The sequence below is a fragment of the Cervus canadensis genome, chromosome 18, assembly GCF_019320065.1.
Source record: "Cervus canadensis isolate Bull #8, Minnesota chromosome 18, ASM1932006v1, whole genome shotgun sequence".
Taxonomy (NCBI): Eukaryota; Metazoa; Chordata; class Mammalia; order Artiodactyla; family Cervidae; genus Cervus; species Cervus canadensis.
Window position 1 is genome coordinate 12,752,080 of NC_057403.1, and position 19,297 is coordinate 12,771,376.

The 19,297-nt window shown below is 58.4% G+C and overlaps 2 protein-coding genes across 5 annotated transcripts; one reads left to right on the top strand and one right to left on the bottom strand.

Moving 5' to 3' along the window:
• Positions 1–35: 35 nt before the first annotated feature.
• On the bottom strand, positions 36–14,334 carry MBOAT7 (membrane bound O-acyltransferase domain containing 7). 2 transcript variants are annotated; one of them, XM_043436993.1, is made up of 8 exons: positions 14,036–14,334; positions 13,259–13,337; positions 13,030–13,159; positions 12,372–12,498; positions 10,239–10,398; positions 8,021–8,381; positions 5,825–6,001; positions 36–1,035 (listed from the first exon to the last, which is right to left on the bottom strand). In XM_043436993.1, exons 2-8 carry the CDS (start codon positions 13,332–13,334, stop codon positions 648–650), a joined length of 1,419 nt encoding a protein of 472 aa, XP_043292928.1. In that variant the 5' UTR covers positions 13,335–13,337; positions 14,036–14,334; the 3' UTR covers positions 36–647. The 2 variants fall into 2 exon arrangements, with proteins under 2 accessions (XP_043292928.1, XP_043292929.1); XM_043436994.1 differs by lacking the exon at positions 14,036–14,334 and adding an exon at positions 13,607–13,981.
• Positions 14,335–14,667: 333 nt separating this feature from the next.
• On the top strand, positions 14,668–18,584 carry TSEN34 (tRNA splicing endonuclease subunit 34). Of its 3 annotated transcripts, none has more exons than XM_043436999.1 (5): positions 14,668–14,790; positions 15,932–16,178; positions 16,409–16,658; positions 16,795–17,049; positions 18,093–18,584. In XM_043436999.1, exons 2-5 carry the CDS (start codon positions 15,936–15,938, stop codon positions 18,278–18,280), a joined length of 936 nt encoding a protein of 311 aa, XP_043292934.1. In that variant the 5' UTR covers positions 14,668–14,790; positions 15,932–15,935; the 3' UTR covers positions 18,281–18,584. The 3 variants fall into 3 exon arrangements, with proteins under 3 accessions (XP_043292934.1, XP_043292932.1, XP_043292933.1); XM_043436997.1 differs by lacking the exon at positions 14,668–14,790 and adding an exon at positions 14,820–15,001; XM_043436998.1 differs by lacking the exon at positions 14,668–14,790 and adding an exon at positions 15,358–15,456.
• The last annotated feature ends 713 nt before the right edge of the window (positions 18,585–19,297 follow it).

The following is a 19,297-nucleotide window of genomic DNA, read 5'->3' on the forward strand; positions in this document are numbered from 1 at the left end:
CACCCTGGTTGACCGTCCACAGACATCCCACAGAGTCTCCGTGTGACACTTTATTGGGAAAGATTTACACATTCTGAACCTGTCCCAGGCCCGGGGATGACAGGAGGCTACAGGAGCGCGGGAACCCTTGTCTGGCTCAGATGGAGCCCACGAAAGCTCCGCACCGCGGCTTCTCCCTTCCAACAGGGTCACACTCCGTGCGGGTCTACCGAGAGGACGTGGAGCGAAAGCGGCCAGAAAGCGCCCACCTCCCCCCACCCGACCCCCGGACCCGCCCTGAGGCTCCGACCCCCACACCGTGCAGCCGTCTGCCCAAGAAGCCCTGTGGCCCGTCGGCCCGGTGCGGCGGGAGACACAGCTCTCTGAATAGCAGGCCCTGGGCAGGGACAACGGAGACTCTCTCTGGGCATTTATCTTGATTTTTACGGGAGGGAAAACTGATCACCGGGGCGGGGGTGGTGGCAGCCAGGGAAGCAGGCGCGCCCCGGCCTTGGTCTGCCAGGCAGGCCGCTGAGCCGGGGAATCCTCTCCAGGCCCCTGGCCAAATTCCAATCTCTTCCTGGGAAGGGCGGCGGCAGCCTGGTTCATGGGATTCCTAGACCAAAGCGCGGGGGCCGGACGAGCGGCAGAGGGCGTGTGGCGAGGGCTCACTCTTCCCGGAGCTTTCCCGAGGCCGGGCTGGGGGCCGGGGCCGCCGACTTCCGCCGCCCGGGGCCGCGGCGGCCTAGGGCCAGCCCCAGCGCCAGGGCCGCCAGCGCCAGGACGTGCACGCAGAAGTAGACCGAGGCCCAGTAGCGGAGGGTGTCGCGCAGCGACAGCAGCACGAAGCCCATGCACATGTAGTCATAGGCCCGCATCTTCAGGAACCAGTGCACCCAGTCCCAGGCCTTCTGGCCCCGGGGACCCAGCCGCCACCGGAGGGCCGACTCCAGCTGGCCCTCGGCTGCCAGGCACAGCGGGATGGTGAGGAAGCTCAGGTAGTAACCAGGGTGCAGGCCGTGCCAGTAGGCGCTCAGCAGCATGGTCCACGCACTCCTGCGGGGGGCGGGGTGGGGGGCGGGAATCAGGGCCTGGGGTGCAGACCCCGGCCTCCCCCTCAGACCCGGGGGTCCAGGCCCCCGCGCCTCCTCCAGAGCCGGGCATCCAGAGCCCCCGCCCCTCCTCCAGACCCGGGGGTCCAGACGCCCCGCCCCTCCCCCCTCAGACCCGGGGGTCCAGCCCCACGCCTCCCCCCTCAGACCCGGGGGTCCAGGCCCCAGGCCTCCCCCCTCAGACCCGGCGGTCCAGGCCCCCACGCCTCCTCCAGACCTGGGGGTCCAGACGCCCCCGCCCCTCCTCCCTCAGACCTGGGGGTCCAGGCACCACGCCTCCCCCCTCAGACCCGGGGGTCCAGCCCCACGCCTCCCCCCTCAGACCTGGGGGTCCAGCCCCACGCCTCCCCCCTCAGACCCGGGGGTGCAGGCCCCCGCCCCTCCTCCAGATCCGGGCGTCCAGAGCCCCCGCCCCTCTCCAGACCCGGGGGTCCAGACGCCCCGCCCCTCCTCCCTCAGACCCGGGGGTCCAGCCCCACGCCTCCCCCTCAGACCCGGGGGTCCAGGCCCCGCGCCTCCCTCAGACCCGGGCGTCCAGAGCCCCACCCCTCTCCAGACCCGGGGGTCCAGACCCCGCCCTCCTCCCTCAGACCCGGGGGTCCAGGCCCCACGCCTCCCCCCTCAGACCCGGGGGTCCAGACCCCCTGCCCCTCCTCCAGACCCGGGGGTCCAGACCCCCTGCCCCTCCTCCAGACCGGTGGGGTCCAGACACCCTGCTCCTCCTCCAGACCCGGGGGTCCAGACCCCCCGCCCCTCCTCCAGACCCGGGGGTCCAGAGCCCCCGCCCCTCCTCCCTCAGACCCAAGACTTCCAGATCCTCAGCCCTTTCTCCCTGAAAGCCAGGGGTGCAGACCCCCAGCCTCTCCTCCCTCAGATCAGGGGTCCAGGCCCTAGCCTCCTCCCTCAGAACCAGGAGTCTCTACTGTCTTCTCAGCAACCCCCTCCCAACACTCTTCCGTCAGGACCTAGGAATCAAGTCCCCACCATTTCCTAAGGATTTGAGGATCTAGGAGTATAATTCCTGATCCACGAAGACTCAGACATCTCCAGCCATGGTCCCTTCTCCTTACTGATTCCAAAAATGCTAGCCCTTGAAGACCCACAGATTCAGGCTCCAACCCCCACTTCCACGGGGTGCCCACAAATTACAGCCAAGGACTGTGGTCTGAGTTCCTGCCCACGGGCACCAAGGTTGGCCTCTGGCATGTCCGGGTGCTTAAAGTACAAATATGACCCTGATGCTGGGGAAGATTGAAGGCAGGAGGAGAAGGGGGCGGCAGAGGACGAGATGGTTGGATGGCATCACCAACTCGACGGACATGGGTTTGAGCAAGCTCCAAGAGATAGTGAAGGACAGAGAAGCCTGGCGTGCCGCAGTCCATGATGGCAAAGAATCGGACATGACTTAGTGACTGAACAACAACAAAAAACTCAGTGAAGGGAATGACGCTGACCGCTGTGTGGGGGTAGGTGGGGGAGGGAGCAATGTCCATAAAAAGGCTAAATTCTCCCTGTTGTTGACAGGGGAGATGTTTCCCTCCTTTTCTTTCCTTAGGCCAGTTCCTTGAAGAAAAAAAAAAATCTACTGTTTGAGCATCTTTCCTTTGTTCTTTGGATGCAGATATCAATCTCTGAAAAGGTGAAAGAGGCCTCTAGAAATTGTTACTGCCCAGGAATGTTTTCCTTGAGGGCCTGGGAGCCATCTCCCTGCAGCTGTGTGGCTTTATCCCACTGGTGACAGAGATAGGCGGTTTGTTGATAAAGACCCTTAACTAGCACAGGTGGCAAAGAAATTGCCAGGGGAACTTCAGATGAACCTGGAAGCAGGGACAGTGCTGTGTGTCTCTTGAGAACATGCTATGTAAAGGCCTGTAAGTGGCAGTGGATAGTAAAAAAAGAGAGAGGTTTCTAGATAACTAATAAGGACCACAGGCTTCCCTGGTGGCTCAGATGCTAAAGAATCTGCCTGCAGTGTGGGAGACCTGGGTTTGACCCCTGGGTCAGGAAGATGCCCTGGAGAAGGGAATGGCTACCCGCTCCAGTATTCTTGTGGCTTTCCTGGTGGCTCAGTTGGTGAAGAAATTCAAGAGACCTGAGTTCAGTTCCTAGGTGGGGAAGATCCCCCTGGAGAAGGGAACTGGCAACCCACTCCAGGATTCTCGCCTAGAGAATTCCATGGCCAGACCATGGGGTTGCAAAGAGTCAGACAGGACTGAGTGACGAACACTTTCCCTTTCAATAAGGACCTACTGTATATCACAGGGAACTCTGCTCAATACTTTGTGATGACCTGTATGGGAAAAGAAACCAAAAAAGAATGGATACGTGTATATGTATATAACTGGTTCACTCTGCTGTACCCCTGAAACGAACACAACTCTACTCCAACTTAAAAAATAAAAATAAAATGGATGAACTTTTTTTTTTTTTTAAAGGGTGAGATTTCTTTCCATCTTGATACTTCTCAGCAGGAGGTTACTTGTGCTGCGCATTGAAATCTGGTTTAATGCTCACTCAGGACCAATACTGTTTCCTTTCTTTTACCTCTGGCTGTGCGCTGCCAGAACCGATAGGACTTTACAGGAGGACGCTCGTGAGAGTGAGCCCAGCATCTCCAACTCCGGGTGTGCACAGCCAGCTCTTGGCCCCTCCCTCAGCTACTGTCTCTCCCAGTTTCTCGGGCCCCGCCCTCCCCCATGCAGTGAACACTCTCCTGAGAATCTTCTAGCCTCCCAACTCCATCCTCTCTTGAACCCACTCCAATCTTGCTTTCACTTCACCTTGCAAGGATGCGGGGGACTTCCTCCCACCATGCCCCCCCCGCACCCAGGGTCACATTTGCCCTCGCCCCCCGGAGCTCCTGGCCTGGGCAGACACACCCTCCCTCCTGCCTCTCCTCCTTGACACCCTCGCTCCTCTGAAGGGAATGAAGAAATGCTTTGCCATTGTCCTATCTCCCTGGCTGAGTCTGCACCGGCCCCTCCTCTGGCCCCCAGTCTACACCAGGGTCCCTCATTGTTGGCGCTACAGACATCTGGGGCTGGGTCATTCTTCAGGATGGGTGGGGGTGGGGGTGGGCGTTTAGGCCTCCGCCTACTAGACTCCATTATGATAGAGCGTCTCCAGACATGCCAAATGCCCCCTGGGGGCGCAGCACAATTGCCCACCCTCACCCCCTCATTGAGAGTGTCCGGGGCTTCCCTGGTGATTCTGATGGTAAAGAATTCACCTGCAATGCAGGAGACCTGGGTTCAATTCCTGGGTCGGGAAGATGCCCTGGAGAAGGGAATGGCAACCCACTCCAGTATTCTTGCCTGGAGAATCCCATGGACAGAGGAGCCTGGCGGGCTACAGTCCGTGGGGTTGCAGAGAGTCAGACACCAGTGAGCAGCTCAGACATTGAAAATCCCTGGTCTAAATGTGGGTCCACTCTGTGCTTTGACCCCAGAGCTTTAAGCTCCAACCACAGCTGACGATGCTCACGGGTCCACTTCTTACACCAACCTCTCCCTAACACACCAGAATCACACAACTCGGTGTCTATCCAATCACCCCGGCTGGAAATCCAACCGTCACCTCAAACTCAACGAGACTAAACCCAAGTCTGGCTTCCTTGGCCTGCCAGCTTCTGAAACTTCCTCCTGCGCAGACTTCCTCTCCTTCATCACCCACGCCCACCACCTGGGCACCCCGCTGCATTTCCTCTCACGACCCCCATCCAGGTGGGGGCCGAGCCCTGACCTCACCTCTCCAGTTCATCCACTTCTAGGCCACTGGTCCCTACGCTAGGCCACCATCAGTGCCCACCGGGCCAGTCCCTGCCTCATCTCCTGCTCCCCTCCCCACCTTTATTCCATTCCCCATACAAGGTCAGAGCGGGTCTTTAAATCCAAACTAGACAGCACATCCAGGTAGGTCTAGCTCCAGAGGTGCCATGATTAACTGCTTCATCATGAGGACATGTTATGGTGTATCCATCCTGACCTCTCCTGGCGTCGAGGGGAAGACGGACGGATACTCGGCAGGTGGCCTGACCTCTCTGAGCCTAGATCTCTTCATCTTTAAGATCTCCTACTTCCTAAATTTGTCAGTTTATCTTATCTTTACAGAAAGTCTCCACTCAGGAATTACCAGGTGAGTGAAGGATAATAAAAGCTGCTCAGGCCTCACAGTAAGTGCATTTAACAGTTTCTCTCACTTATTCCTTGCGTCAACCTATGACAACAGGTTAACAGCATTACTCACATTTAAGAGTTGGGGACACTGGGTCGTGGGGAGGGACAAATTGGGAGTTTCCGGTTAACATACACAACTATATAAAATACATAACCAACCAGGACTTAATGTATTGGTTACTGTGTATAGGGAATTCTACTCAATACTCTGTAATAGCTTATAAGGGAAAATAATCTGAAAAAGAATAGATAGGGAACTCCCTGGCAGTCCAGTGGTTAGGACTCTGCCCTTTCACTGCTGGGGGTGGGTTCAGATCCTGGTCGGGGAGCTAAGATCCTGCAGGTTGCAAAGCACAGCGGGAAAAAAGCAAAGAAAAAAAAGAAAAGAAAAGAAAAATTAAAAAGAGGAACGAGCTTACCCCGGTAACGCAGTCCGAGCCGCAAGAAACTACAGCTCCCATGACCGTCAGGGGCGGAGGCCCGCCGGGGGAGCCGCAGGGCGCCCCCGGGGCCGCTGGGGGATGTAGTTGGTGCCGTCCTCCGCGCCCGGGGGCTCACCTGAGGACGTAGGAGCGGGCGGGCGCGCTCTTGTAGACGTACTGCGCCAGCCACCACTGCACCGTCATGTTCCAGTAGCGCATGCCCTCCCGCACGCGCACGCAGAAGTCCGTGCCGTAGCAGTCGATGTTGCGGATGGTCTCATAGTCGTACTCCACGGAAGCCGCCGTCTCCGGACTGGGGGAGGGGTGGAGGACCAGGGTGGGGGACAGACATGCAGCTCAGCCAGGCCCCCTCCCGACGCTGGCTCCTGTCCCAGCCCCGGACGCGAAGGAGGGGAGTCTGGCCAGGCAACAGCTCCCAGGCTGTCGCATTTGCTAGGGCAACAGGGGAGGGGAGCCCAGAGGGTGCCTTTTTGGGGGGTGGGGTGGGACGTGCACAGATCCACAGCAATAGGATTCTCCTTCTCTTAGGAAGGGGGCCTGCAACAGCCAGAAAAGTCTGCAAGCGTTACGGTTGCTAAGCTATGAGTCCTTAGCAACCTGACCTGCCAATGGTCTCAGATGCTAGGGTAAGGCCGTTCCTTAGCAACCAAGTTCAGCATATCCAGAGAAGCCTCCAAGTAGTCCTTTCTAAACTCCTCGGACCCTTCAGTGGTTGGGGAAACAGCAGCCCTAACAGCGAGGTGGTCCATGGTTGCTAGGGAGATGTTCTAGGCCCGCCTGTCACCTAGATGGTCTCTGTTGCTAGGGAAAGGGCATTGCTTAGCGACAAGCCTAGGATGTTTAAAAAAAGCGTCCTGAAAAGGCCTTTGCTGGCTATCAGTCTGTAGGACTGTTCTAGAAGGATCAGCTCCAGCAATACAGCGGTTCCGGGGTCACCAGTGCCAACGCTCAGAGCAGTGGGGGATTATCACTGACCTGCCTGAACCACTGGCTGCTTCTGATAATGGAAGCGGGGCTTCCATTAAGAGCAGGGCCCAGAAGGTTTAGAAAAGCTTTCAGCTCCTGCTTGACGTCTTCTGGGGGATACCCGCTAGCAACTGGAGGCCTGCCTTTGGTTACTCTGGCAGAAGGAAGAAATGTTGCGTGGGGGCACCACTTCCCCCACAAGGGAATGGCTGTTGTGACTATGAGGGGATGGCCCAACCCTAGTAAGGAGTCGTTCAAAATTTACATCAGGGGGCTGCTTTTCCAGCCCCAGCCTGAATGCCAGAGGACAGCTGCAGGGAACCGAGGGAGGGCCCACTCCTGACTGCCAGGGTGCCACTTCCCCAGCAACACAGGAGCAACATATCCTTAGCAACAAGGGAGTCCCTGGCTACTAGCAGTGTGCTCTGCCTCGTGATGAAGGAACTAGGCTAGTAGCTTCGCCAGCAACAAGCTTAATCCATAGTTACTAGGGCTTCTGGTGGTTACTAAGAATGGTGTCCGCTGCCACCGCCCCCCCCCCCACCCCAGGCCAGAGGACAGCATGGTGGAGAATGCCATTTCTGGGACTTCCCAGGTGGGTAAGGATCCGCCTGCCAATGCAGGGGGCTGACACGGGTTCCATAGCTGGTCTGGGAAGACCCCACATGTCCTGGAGCAGCTGAGGTGGTGGGCAACAGCTCCTGAGCCTGTGCTCCGCAAGGAGAGAAGCCACCGGAAGGAGAACCTTGCCTCCCAGACGAAGAGTAGCCCCCGCTCGCCCCAACCAGAGAAAGCCTGTGCCCAGCAGCCAGAAATAAATAAAGCGAATGCCATTTAAATGTTATGTGATGACGTCTCACGGGGAGGGCCTGTGAGAAGAAGGGGGCAGTTTAGGGGACGCCGTTCTCATAGCAACAAAGGCAAAAAGGGGCAGTTCTGTTGCTAGGGAATGGTTTCCCTAGCAACAAGGGGCTGCTCCTCACTGCCCAGCGATGGCATCCTGAGCAACCAGGAACAACCGGGTTACCGGGCTGACACTACCATGGCAACAGAGGGGCAGCACGGTGGTTGCTAGAATACACCTTCCTTTTCCTAGCAACAGAGAGCAATTCACTACCCCAGGGGCTGACAAGCACACAACAGGGGGCGACCTGTAGGTTTCAGGAGTTTTCCGAGAACAGGGGAGGAGGGCTGTGCTGGCCAAGGGGGACACTCTGTTGACAACCGGTGGGAGACCAGCCCCCCTCCCGCCGCTGCTCCCCACTCTCCTCCCTGCTAGGGGCAGGGCCAGCCCGCGGTGATGGGGCCGGCCGGGTCTTGGGACACCTCCCTCCCGCCGCCTGACCTGCTGGGGGGTGGGCATTGGAGGGTGGGGCCGCCCCCGGCCCGGGCTTTGGCGGCCACGGGGTAGGCCCCGAAGCCGGCGGCAATGCAGCCGCACTCGGCGGCAATCCAGGCCACGTAGAAGCGCATGCGGAAGGCGAAGAACACGGGGATCATGTAGAAGAGGCGGGCGGGCAGCGGGCGGGCGTAGAAGGCGTCCTCGCGCACGGCCTCCAGCGGGAAGAGGTGTGATGAGAGCAGGAAGAGCAGGCCGAAGAGCGGGGCCGGCCAGGCGCGGCGCAGTAGGGGCCGCAGGCTGGGCACGGCCCCCGGGAAGGGCTGCTCCAGCCAGTCCAGGTAGGTGCGGTAGCGGAAGAACGGGCCTGTGGCGGGAGGGCGGGCCGCGGTCAGGCGCATGTGCGCGTGGGGATGGCGGGCAGAGCGCCGGTCTCCGGGCGGGGGAGATGGGCCAGGGACCAGGGAGCCCGGGGGAACCAGGGAGAGAGGAGAACGGAGAGCAAGGGAGAGCGGACAAAGGGGGAGACAGGGGACCCGGCGGGAAAGAGGAGCAGACACTTAGGGAGCGTCTCGGACAGAGGAGTCCGAGAACCAGGGGGTCCTGGCACACTTGGAGGGAGGTGGGCAGGGGGGCCTGGGGGTCTGGGAGGAACAGGAGGCGCACCAGCGCATCCCTTGAGGAAGACAGGGGCCTGAGAAGAAATCAGAGGGTGTCAGGGGCAAGACCCGGGGGGGATCTGACCAGGGCTTTGGGTTTGGTTTTATATATATGTATGTATATTTTTGGATAACTTGTGGTTTATCCACTCAATGGAATACTATCCAGCCAGGAAAACAAACCAGGTACAAGTCCATGCAGCAGAAGTCCTGCATACCATTGAGCAAATAAGCCAGTACAGAAGAACACATACTGTATTTGATTCTATTCACATAATGTCCCCAAGCAGACAACACTAACCTATGCTCTTAGCAGTCCAGAGAGTGGTTGCCCTCGGGCGGCAGCAACTAAGGCAGCAGGAGGGACCAGCGGTGTGCTGGGAAGATTACCTGATGGGGTGCTGGCTGTAAGCATGCTTTCTGTTTGTGTAAAACCACCAACTTGTTTGTATTTGTTGAGCATGCATGTGTATGCATTCAGTCACATCTAACTCTCGGCAAACCCATGGACTGTAGCCCGCCAGGCTCCTCTGTCTGTGGGATTGCCAAGGAAAGAGTACTGGCGTGGGTAGCCATTTCCTTCTCCAAGGACTCTGGGGGTTTTTTCTCAGCGCTAGGGTAAACACTGAAGGCCTCTCCCACCAGGGAAGGGCTAGATTATTATTTTGCTTTTTCAGGAGACCCCTCAGCCACTGAGCAGGGAGGGGCTGCAGAGGGACAGTGACGGAAAAGAGGGGACTGCTACACTTTGGATAAAATGATGGCTTGGCCTGGGGAGGGAGCAGAGGGCTTTAACAGAAGTGCTGAAAGTCTAACAGAGGACCACACGCTGTATGATTCCATTTATAGATGTTCAGGGTAGGCAAACACATAGAGAAAGTCAATTAGTGCTTTCAGGGAATGGAGGCAGTTGGAGGTTGGGCAGATGATGGTAAAGGGTGCAGGGGTTCTTTCTGAGGTGACGAAATTGCACAGTAGTCATGTTGCAAAACTCTGTGAAAGTGAAAGTGAAGTCACTCAGTCGTGTCCGACTCTTTGCGACCCCATGGACTGTAGCCTACCAGGCTCCTCCGTCCATGGGATTTTCCAGGCAAGAACACTGGAGTGGGTTGCCATTTCTTTCTCCATAGAGAGACTCAAACCCAGCAAACTGGATGTGGTTGTGAATGGGTGAATATGGTAATCACAGCTCGATACAGTTGTTACAGAAGTCAAAACCTTCTACGAGGTCAACGGTAATGAAAAATACGTCCTGAAACTAAAAATGGGATCATACGCTGTGAATCCTTGTGGCCTGGGCGGCAGACACATTAGGGTGACATCCATCTTTCTCCTTAATCTCCTGTGTGCTCCCAGTAAGTTACAAGGAATCACTGAGGCTGAGAACAATCTGTGTCTACTCTGGAGGGTCCCTGGGGCCAGTGGGAGAGGGAGACATGGACTGGGGCTCAGAGGCTCACGCTCAGAGCAGCAGAGGCTGGAATGGGGGGCCGGGGGCGGGGGGCAGGAACACAGAACAGACAGCAGAGTCCGGGCAGAGGCAGGCCCGGGGCGGGCACGCTCACCTGTCATGATTCCCACGTAGCAGTAGCTGTAGCTGAGGGTCTCCATCAGAGAGGGCACGTCCGGCAGCAGCCCCAGGGGGGGCCCCTTGCTGAAGCCCGAGGCCATTTCCTTCCTCTGGGCCACGTGCAGGTCCTGAACTTCACTGGCCAGACTCACCAGCTGGGAGGAAGGGGCATGCGGGAGGACAGCTCAGACCCCGGCCTCCTCACACCCACCTCCCGTTCACGACCGTGCTGGGCGGCCCCATGGGGCTGGATGCCAAGGCGCTGCTCCTCGGGCAGCTCTGAGCATCTAATGACGAGTAAGGGCTCCCTCCTGGGCCCCTCTGTCTTTTTTTCTCTAAGTTCCATCTTTCCGTGTTCCAAGCTCCAAGCCTGTCCACCAAGCTGCCTCCAGGGAATTCCCCGGGGGTCCAGCGGTTAGGACTTGTTGCTTTCACTACCAGGGCCCGGGTTTGATGATGCTTGGTTGGGAAACAAGATCCCACAAGCCATGTGGCATGGCCAAAATAAATTAAAAAAAAAAAAAAAAAAGCAGCTGCATCTTGTCATTAATACATGGATGGATGACTTCTGGGCACCTCGAATTTAACACATCCCAAGTGTAAAACGGTTTTAGCTATTCCCCGAAGCAGGTGTTCATCTGGTCTCTCCCCTCGTCAAATGCCAGTCCTTGGGATTCTCCAGGCCAGAATGCTGGAGTGGGTAGCCTTTCCCTTCCCCAGGGGATCTTTCCAACCCAGGGATCGAACCCAGGTCTCCTGCATTGCAGGCGGATTGTTTACCAGCTGAGCCACCAGGGAAGCCCCATCAAATGCTAATGAGCATTCAAAAGCTGCTTAGACTGGAAACCTTCCTCGCTCCCCAGGTCGAGTCCCTGAAGTCTCTGAGTCTGTCCCTTTCACTTTGCCTCCACCACTGGGCTGAATATGCTGAGCCTGGCCCCCCAGCCTGCTCTCTATCCTTCTGCACACAGACCCCAGGCTGGCCTGACATGTGTCTTCCAGCTTCAGCCGGGGTTCAGCTGGCAGATGGTGGAGGCAGGCAGGAGTGAACCTTGGGTTTGTATTCCCGTGTTTTTAATCCCTTTATTGATAAGACTGCCTGGGGCCTGGCCGTGACCCTTGACCGACCTTCTCGAATCTACCCAAGTCCTTTTCCTTCTGGGCTTCCTCCTCTCGGCCCCTTGGGACCAGGACCCTTCCTCATCCAGCCCTGGCCGAGGTAAACATCAACAAAAACTCGCCCCAGGTTATCCTACATGCCAGGCCTCCTGGTGGGGCCCTGATTAGCTGCCCCAGGCCTGCCTCAAGCCGCCAGTTTGTCAGCTGGACTTAGATAAAGGAGTCCCATGTCACCTCACCTTACCCTTCCTGCTGCAGTTTTTTCAGCATCTGGAGGAAGTATTTTTAAACCTGTAAACCTGTTCACAGGTTTTCAGAAAAACCTCTTGGGCCCCCACAGGAAGAAGTTGGAACTCCTCACTGGGGCCAGCCAGGCCCTGCCCGACTTGGCCAGCGCTGCGGTCTCCCCTTGATGGACAGTCCATGTGCCTGGCACACGGCTGGCGGCACGCGGCCGGCTCCCTTCCAAGCATGCTGCTCCCTGCGTCCCGAGAGGCTCTGGTTTCCTCCAACTCCTGACCCACTCCTGCCCACCCCTCAGCTCCCGCCCGGGAATACGGGATGCTGGAAGAGCCCTGCCGCCACTGCCGCCTGACCCTTCCGATCACCGAGAGGAAGCACCCGGGAGGAGCGCGCAACCTCTTCTCCCTCGGTGGGGCCTGCAGACCTGTTTTCTCTCATCTTCCCAGGTCATGGGAAGCCAGACATGGTGTTCTGCTTTTGTGCCCTCAGCTCAGTGCTCTCTGCCCAAAGCTGTTTTTTTTTTCCTCCTTTGCAACGTGGCTTGCTACAAAGATGCACTTTAGCCCAGCCACCCACTGACACCCACAGTTATATAGCTTTGGGTACTTTTTTTACCCTGGGGAAGAGCTGAGAGGTGAAGTCCTGCCCTCAGCGGAGTGCGTGGGAGAGACCGACCCGCCTCCTCTGCCTCCCCAGGGAGGAGAAGGTAAAGATGGGCTGGTTCACGGGCACCCAGGGAGGGCTGGGGGTGTGGGGGGAGCCTGACCTTCAGCGTCAGCAGCAGTTGGACGGCGTTGGTGAAGGGCGTGGGAGTGGGCAGGCCCAGCAGGCTGAGCGCACGGAAGAAAAGCAGGTAGGAGAAGGTCCAGGCGAGGGCCAGGGCGTGGCAGGAGCTGAGACAAGACAGGAGGTCTGTTGCGCTGGGTGCCGGAGGTCTTGCCTCGGTCCCCCCTGGATTCCAGCTGCAGATCCCACCCCCCACCACCCACTTTCAGAGACAGGAGAGGGGAGTGTATGGAATGAACATGACTGAAAGAGCTGCAGAGAAACACAGCAACACGGAACAAGGACGGGATGGAGAGAGAGGCTGCGGGGTGAAGACCCTTCACGCCTCCATTTGTTTCTGGGAGGGAGGGAGAGAGGGGAGGGAGAAAGAGAGAGAATACCAGGGCCAGCAGACCAGTAACGCCCTCCTCTCTCCTAAATCCATGACATGGCCGTCAAGGGACAGGCCAAACACACAGGGACGAGACCCAGAAAAAGGCAGGAGAGGAGGAACAGACCAGACATGTGACACAGAGAATCTCGAGGCGCACAAGAGACATCCAGAGACCGAGGCGGAAACAGAGAAAGACCCCAAGAGGAAACAGGTTGCATCCTCCACCCGCTCTGTGCTCCCCCTCCTCCTCCCACCAAATCCTCACCAGGGCTGGGCCTGAATGAGCGCCCAGGTCCCAAGGATGGTGACCAGAGAATGCAAAGTGTGGGGGCCACAGGTGAACAAGGTGAGCCCCAGGCCCACGGCCGCCGCCCCCCATCTCTTCAGCCCAGGTCCTGCAGGGAGAAGGCACAGCATCAGTGTAGAACTTTCCACGGGGTCCCCCATTCTGCCCGCCCCCCCTTATTCTCCGCTGAGGAGGGAACCTGACTCACCAGCTTTCTTAAAGAGGAAGCCGATTGGGATGGAGATAAGAAGAACCACTAGATATGTCCATTCTTCGGGCGACATGTTCTAGGGGAGGGGCAGACGTTCACAGTGAGAACCCAGAAGTCCAGCCGCCAGCCCCTCGTCCTCAGAGGATTTAGGAATCTGCCCCCGTCCGAATTCCCAGTTGTCAAAGATCAAGGAGCCCTACCCTCAGCTCCTCTCCTCTGAGAACACAGGAATCCCGACCTCCAGGCCCTTCCTCCTTTGAGGATAGAGGGTTAACCCCAGGACCTCTCTTTTGAGAATCCAGGCCCCCCAGATCTCTTCTCCTTTGAGAACTCAGGAATCCAAACCTGGCGGCCCCCTCCTCCGTAAACGATCAAGCAACACCAGCCCCTCTCCTCTTATCCCTGGGCGCTCCCTCCTCCGAAAACACTGCTCTCCAAAGCCCCTGCCGTTCTTCGAGGGGGCCTCAGAGGAGTCCAGGTCTCCAGCCTCCACCTTTCTCCGAGCTCGAGTTCCTTCTCCTGTCTGAAGCCGGAGAACCTGCCCGCTCCCCAGTACCAGCCCGAGTCCCGGGGCTCATATCACCAAGCGCGGCTCATATCCGCTCTGGGCAAAGCCACAGGCGGTTACGCCACCCGGGAGCTCGACCATGCCACCCCGGAGCTCGGCCGCGCTCCCGGCGCCGCCCCCGCACCCCATCAGTCCGCCGATCCGTAGCGACCCCACACTGTCCAGACCCCTCCCGGTCTCCTGGGCGCCTCCACACCCCGGCCCACCTGGACCCGCGGCTCTGCGCCGCCCGCAGGGCAAGAGGCGGCCGAGCAGTCCTGGCCCGCGGGCTATCGTGGGTCCGGCCACGCCTACCCCGCCCAGCACGCCCCCGCACCCCCCAGCCTCTTTCGGGGGGCCTGCAGAGCTGCGCGGTCCGGGGTCGTGCGCGCAGCGCCTAGCGGTGTCCGGGCTGGACGGGGAAGGAGCGCGGTCGCGGCGCCGAGAGCACTACCCGGCGGCGGGACCCGGCCAGGCTCGGATCTACCCCGCTGCGAGCACGCCAAGGGCGGGGCTTCGGCTCGGGAAGGGGTGGGGCCAGAAGCTTCGGGCTCCGAGGGCGCCGCGGGACCCCGGAAAGAGGCGGGACCTGGAGCTGAGCTGTCAGGGGGAGGCGGGGCCTCCGCTCCAGGTTCCTTCAGCCAGAATCCGGGGGCGATTTGGAGGCGGGGCCACAAGCTTCGGATTTTTTCGGAGGTGGTCGAGTAGGTTCGGTTGTGGGCGGAGCCAAGAGCTTCGGCCGGACGTGGGCGGGGCCACAGTCTCGGCTCCCTTCGGAGGTAGTCGAGTAGACGCGACCTTGGGTTGCTCATAGGCGGAGTCTCAGGTTTAGGACGGAGGCGGAGCCACGGGCTTTGGCCTTACGAAAGAGGCGGGGCCCAGAAGCCCCCCCCTAGGGGGTGGAGCAAACAGCGTCCGACCTCAAGGGGCGGGGCCAGCGTGGCGAGCTGCCCGTTTCCTAGTTCCGGAACCGAGGAGGGAGGTGCGCTTCGAGGGGCGGGCTCGAGGGATTTACACTTTAGGGGGAAGGCAGGGCTTCGGCCCTACGGGGCGGGCTCCAGACTTCCCGCTCCGCTGAGGTGGCGGCGTGACGACACCGACGCAGGGGGTCGGCATGGGGGGGTGGAGGAAACCCCGCGTGGCGCGCTACGTAGGGGGTGGCTCCGCCGGGACTGCGAGCTGGTGTTTACGAGGTGAATAGCTGGTTCCGTCAGAGGACGGTGCCACATTCTGAAGGGAGCGCTCACGAGCGGGTTGAGCCCGCCCGAGCGGAGAACGCACTGGGCTTCCGGCTGTGGGTTCGGTCGTGTGGCGGGAACTCCAACCGGGGAGAGAGCCCGCGGCCGAAGGGGGTGGGGCCTCAGGTTGTGGGCTTGACGTGAGCCGAGGCCGTCCTAACGCCTGACGCCTAGTCTTCGGGAGGGGGCGGGGCCGCGATCGGCTGAGCCGAGGATGTCCGAACGCCTAACCCCGCGTCTTCGGGAGGGGGCGGGGCCGCGATGGGCTGAGCCGAGGACTTCCGAACGTACGAAGCGGCCGCGCTCGGGCGGGGGCGGGGCTTCGCATTCTGCGAGCCGGACTCAGAGCGGGGACCTGAGGCTGGACCTCGAGGGCTCAGAAAGAAGGGTCCCCGAGGAACCCCCAAGGGGTAGTGGCCTCGGGGGGCTTTGGTCTCCGGAGGTCCCGACACCTGACGGGAACACCGGAGGGCGACGCCGAAAAGGACCTTTCGGAGGGGGCGTGGTCCGCCCTACGGCAGGCTTTGCCGCCAGGCGCGGGGGCCCGCGCGGCCAGTCTCGCCCCTGGCCAGAATGCTGACCGCAGGGCCCGAGGCGCCCCGGCGGGGCCCCGGCGCTCCTTTCGGGGCGGGTCCTCGTCTGGGTCAGCCCCGGGGCCTGGCGGGATCGCCCGGGGGCGGAGCCCGGCGCCCAGGGGGCGGGACTGGCGCTCCCGCTCAGCAGGTGGCGAACGCAGCTCGGAGCGAGGCTCCGCCCCACGAGCCTCAGGGGCGGGGCCTCGCCGAGACCCCCAGCTAGGCGGTGGGCACCCTCCCAGCGGCGCGAATCCCGCGGCGAGAGGCGTGCTGCCCGGTGTGTGACTGTTGTGCCCCTGGCTTCCCGCAGGAGGATGCTGGTGGTGGAGGTGGCGAACGGCCGCTCCCTGGTATGGGGGGCCGAGGCGGTGCAGGCGCTGCGGGAGCGCCTGGGCGTGGGGGGCCGCACGGTGGGCGCCCTGCCCCGCGGGCCCCGCCAGAACTCGCGCCTGGGCCTCCCACTGCTGCTGATGCCTGAGGAGGCGCGACTGCTGGCCGAGATCGGCGCAGTGACCCTAGTCAGCGCCCCGCGCCCGGACCCCCGCCAACACAGCCTGGTAAGTGGGGGCAGGCTAGGGGCGCCCCTCCAGGGGACCTGCAGGAGGAGAGGCTGGGGACGACTGATTCCTGGGTGGGAGGGCTCTGAGAGTCCTGGATTCTGGAATTCTGTGAGAGTAGGATAGTAGGATCCCCGGGTTCACTTCCCGAGGTTTGGAAGGGCCAGAGTTAGGATTTCTAAGGCAGGGCATGTCTGAATCCTGATAATACAGCAAAGTTTACTTCTCAGGCACTGGCATCCTTCAAGCGTCAGCAAGAGCAGGGTTTCCAGGAGCAAAGCGCTCTGGCAGCTGAGGCCCGAGAGATCCGTCGTCAGGAGCTCCTAGAGAAGATTACAGAGGGCCAGGCTGCGAAGAAGCTAAAGCTGGAACAGGAATCAGGGACCAGTGGGAGCCAGGAGGCCGGTGGGAAGCAAGCTGCCGAAGAGAATGAGGCCAGTGCTGGCCAGGCTGCTGGAGAGCATGAGGAAGCATTTGAAGGTGGGGGTTGGAGTCCACGGACCAGGGGAAAGAGGGAAGAGATCCTTGGGGGATTTTTGGCTGATCCTCCCTGGGGCCTGACAAAAAAGCCTTGCCCCTTGGATTCATCAAACTCTCTTGGATTCTTCCCCACCAGGCTCCTCTCCCCAGCCAGGGCCTTCAAATGGAGTGGCCCCCTTACCGAGGTCTGCTCTGCTTATCCAGTTGGCCACTGCTCGGCCGCGGCCCATCAAGGCTAGGCCCCTGGACTGGCGTGTCCAGTCCAAAGACTGGCCCCATGCTGGCCGCCCTGCCCACGAGCTTCGCTACAGCATCTACAGAGACCTGTGGGAACGAGGCTTCTTCCTCAGTGCCGCTGGCAAGTTCGGGGGCGACTTCCTGGTCTATCCTGGTGAGTTTGTGTCGGGACCTCTGGTGACATTTTTCTTCACAATCCCACCACGGTCTGCGTTTCCCCCCTTTTTTGGTCTCCTTTTCTCAGCCTCTGAAACCATGGAAAAACAGGAAACACTTGGGAACCCAAGCTTTTTTGGAGAGCAGTTTAGTAAATGAACAAAGAGGGGGAAAAAAACTCTCACAGAAGACATATAGAATAAAACGTAAATCTTATTTTGTAGTGTTATGTACATTACTATATTTAATAATACATATACATTGCAGATTCTTTACCACTGAGCCACTTGGGAAGCCCTTCCATATCTTGGCTATTGTAAATAATGTTGCAATGTACATAGGGGTGCGTTTATCTTCTTGAATTAGTGTTTTCACTTTTTTTCAGATAAATACCCAGGGAATTGCTGGAAGACTTGCTCTTTTAGATTTATGTTACCTGTTAGTTTTCTGTATAGTGCCTTACTCAGGGTCCTACTCTACTTGGTCAGGTTCATCTAACCTGGGAGCAGAGTATAGCCCCCCTCCCCCTAGCCCATCAAATGAGGCACAGACAGGTTTTTTTTTAATAAAGTTTTATTGGAACACAGCTCTGTTTGTTTACATATGGTCAGTGGATGCTATGGTGCTAGATTGGCAGAGTTGAGTATTTGCAGCATGGCCCACAAAACTGAAAATATTTACTATCTGACCCTTTTCAGAAAAATTTGGTTGACTCCTTAATTCTATTTTATTATGCCCTCCTGTTGTAAATCGTTCTCTTCTTTTAGTCTGAGTCACTTCTCATTGGATATTTATGATACGATATACATGATACCCTTTGAGTTCCTCATGACTTTGACTGACAGTGATATATTCAGTTACTTGTTTTTAAATAAGATATACATAATGTGTCAACTTGCTCCACCCCCCAGGCCCAAGGGTGTCTTTTGCAATATTGGTAGTGATGGCTGGATGCATTGAGATCCCCTCCGTGTTGGAGGTCCCGGTGTCTTCCAGTTCTCCACCAGTGGAAACTGCTACCTGCCTCTCTCCTTCACCCAGGCGACCCGCTGCGTTTCCACGCTCATTACATCGCCCAGTGCTGGGCTCCCGGGGATCCCATCCCACTCCAGGACCTGGTTTCGGCTGGCCGCCTGGGCACCAGTGTCAGAAAGACACTGCTGCTTTGCTCCCCGCAGCCCGATGGTAAGGTGGTCTACACGTCCCTGCAGTGGGCCAGCCTGCAGTGAGCTCCAGAGACCTGTGGGCACTCGGCTATGTCAGTGGCAAGACCCTTTCTAGATGGTTCCAAGCTCATCTCTTCGTGGGAGGTCCCGCCCAACCTCCTGCCTCTCTTGGCGGTTAGTGTTCGATTCCAGATTTATAAACACTACATCCTCCTTATATCCCTTCCCAATCCAAAGCACTTAGTGGCTGTGTTGTTTTTATAGTTACCAGTTTCCAACCATGACCTTCCTGAGTGTGAAAGCTGATTCATCTCTCTTTTCTACAGGGCTTAGGTCCCAAGAGGTCTCAATAAATTTGTTGAATCAGTGTGGAGTTTGTGGTTTGAATCCTTAAGACAATCCTGGGAGATGTGGGCATTTGCTGCAGGTGTTTGGGCAGATGAGGAAAAGCCTGGGGGAGGGGAAATGACTTGCCCCAGGTCCCACCTCTAGTAAGGAGCAGGTGTGTTAGTCACTGAGTTGTGTCCAACTCTTTGTGACCATGGGCTTCCCTGGTGGATCAAATGGTAAAGAGTACGCCTCCAATGTGGTAGACCTGGGTTCGATCCCTGGGTTGGGAAGATCCCCTGGAGGAGGGCATGGCAACCCACTTCAGTATTCCTGCCTGGAGAATCTCCATGGACAGAAGAGCCTGATGGGCTATAGTCCATGGGGTCACACAGAGTCGGACATGACTGAGCAACTAAATGCAGGTTCCTCTGTCCATGGGGATTCTCCAGGCAAGAATATTGGAGTGGGAAACCATTTTCTTCTGCAGGGGATTTTCTGGACCCAGGAATCGAATCCAGGTCTCCTGCATTGCAGGCAGATTCTTTACCATCTGAGCTGGGGTTTAAAACCTGGTCTTTCTGACTCTGAAGTCTGAGCTCTTCCACTGCATACACTTACCTTGGAAAAACTTTAAGACATTTCAGATGCATACAAAGGCATAAATAAAAAATAACTCATGAAAAACAGGAGGCAACTGTTGCAGTTTTAAGGAGTAGGGAGGGGAATATCCGAGGTGGTCTTGCTCTTGGA

Bases quoted from the DNA above. Each gene is read 5' to 3' on its own strand.
- MBOAT7 (XM_043436993.1), bottom strand. From the start codon at position 13,334: ATGTCGCCCGAAGAATGGACATATCTAGTGGTTCTTCTTATCTCCATC. The intron at 13,160-13,258 runs GTGAGTCAGGTT...TTCTCCCTGCAG, and splicing joins CTTCCTCTTTAAGAAAGCTG to GACCTGGGCTGAAGAGATGG. The intron at 8,382-10,238 runs GTGAGCGTGCCC...CTCCCGCCACAG, and splicing joins CTACGTGGGAATCATGACAG to GCCCGTTCTTCCGCTACCGC.
- TSEN34 (XM_043436999.1), top strand. From the start codon at position 15,936: ATGCTGGTGGTGGAGGTGGCGAACGGCCGCTCCCTGGTATGGGGGGCC. The intron at 16,179-16,408 runs GTAAGTGGGGGC...TTTACTTCTCAG, and splicing joins ACCCCCGCCAACACAGCCTG to GCACTGGCATCCTTCAAGCG. The intron at 17,050-18,092 runs GTGAGTTTGTGT...TCCTTCACCCAG, and splicing joins CGACTTCCTGGTCTATCCTG to GCGACCCGCTGCGTTTCCAC.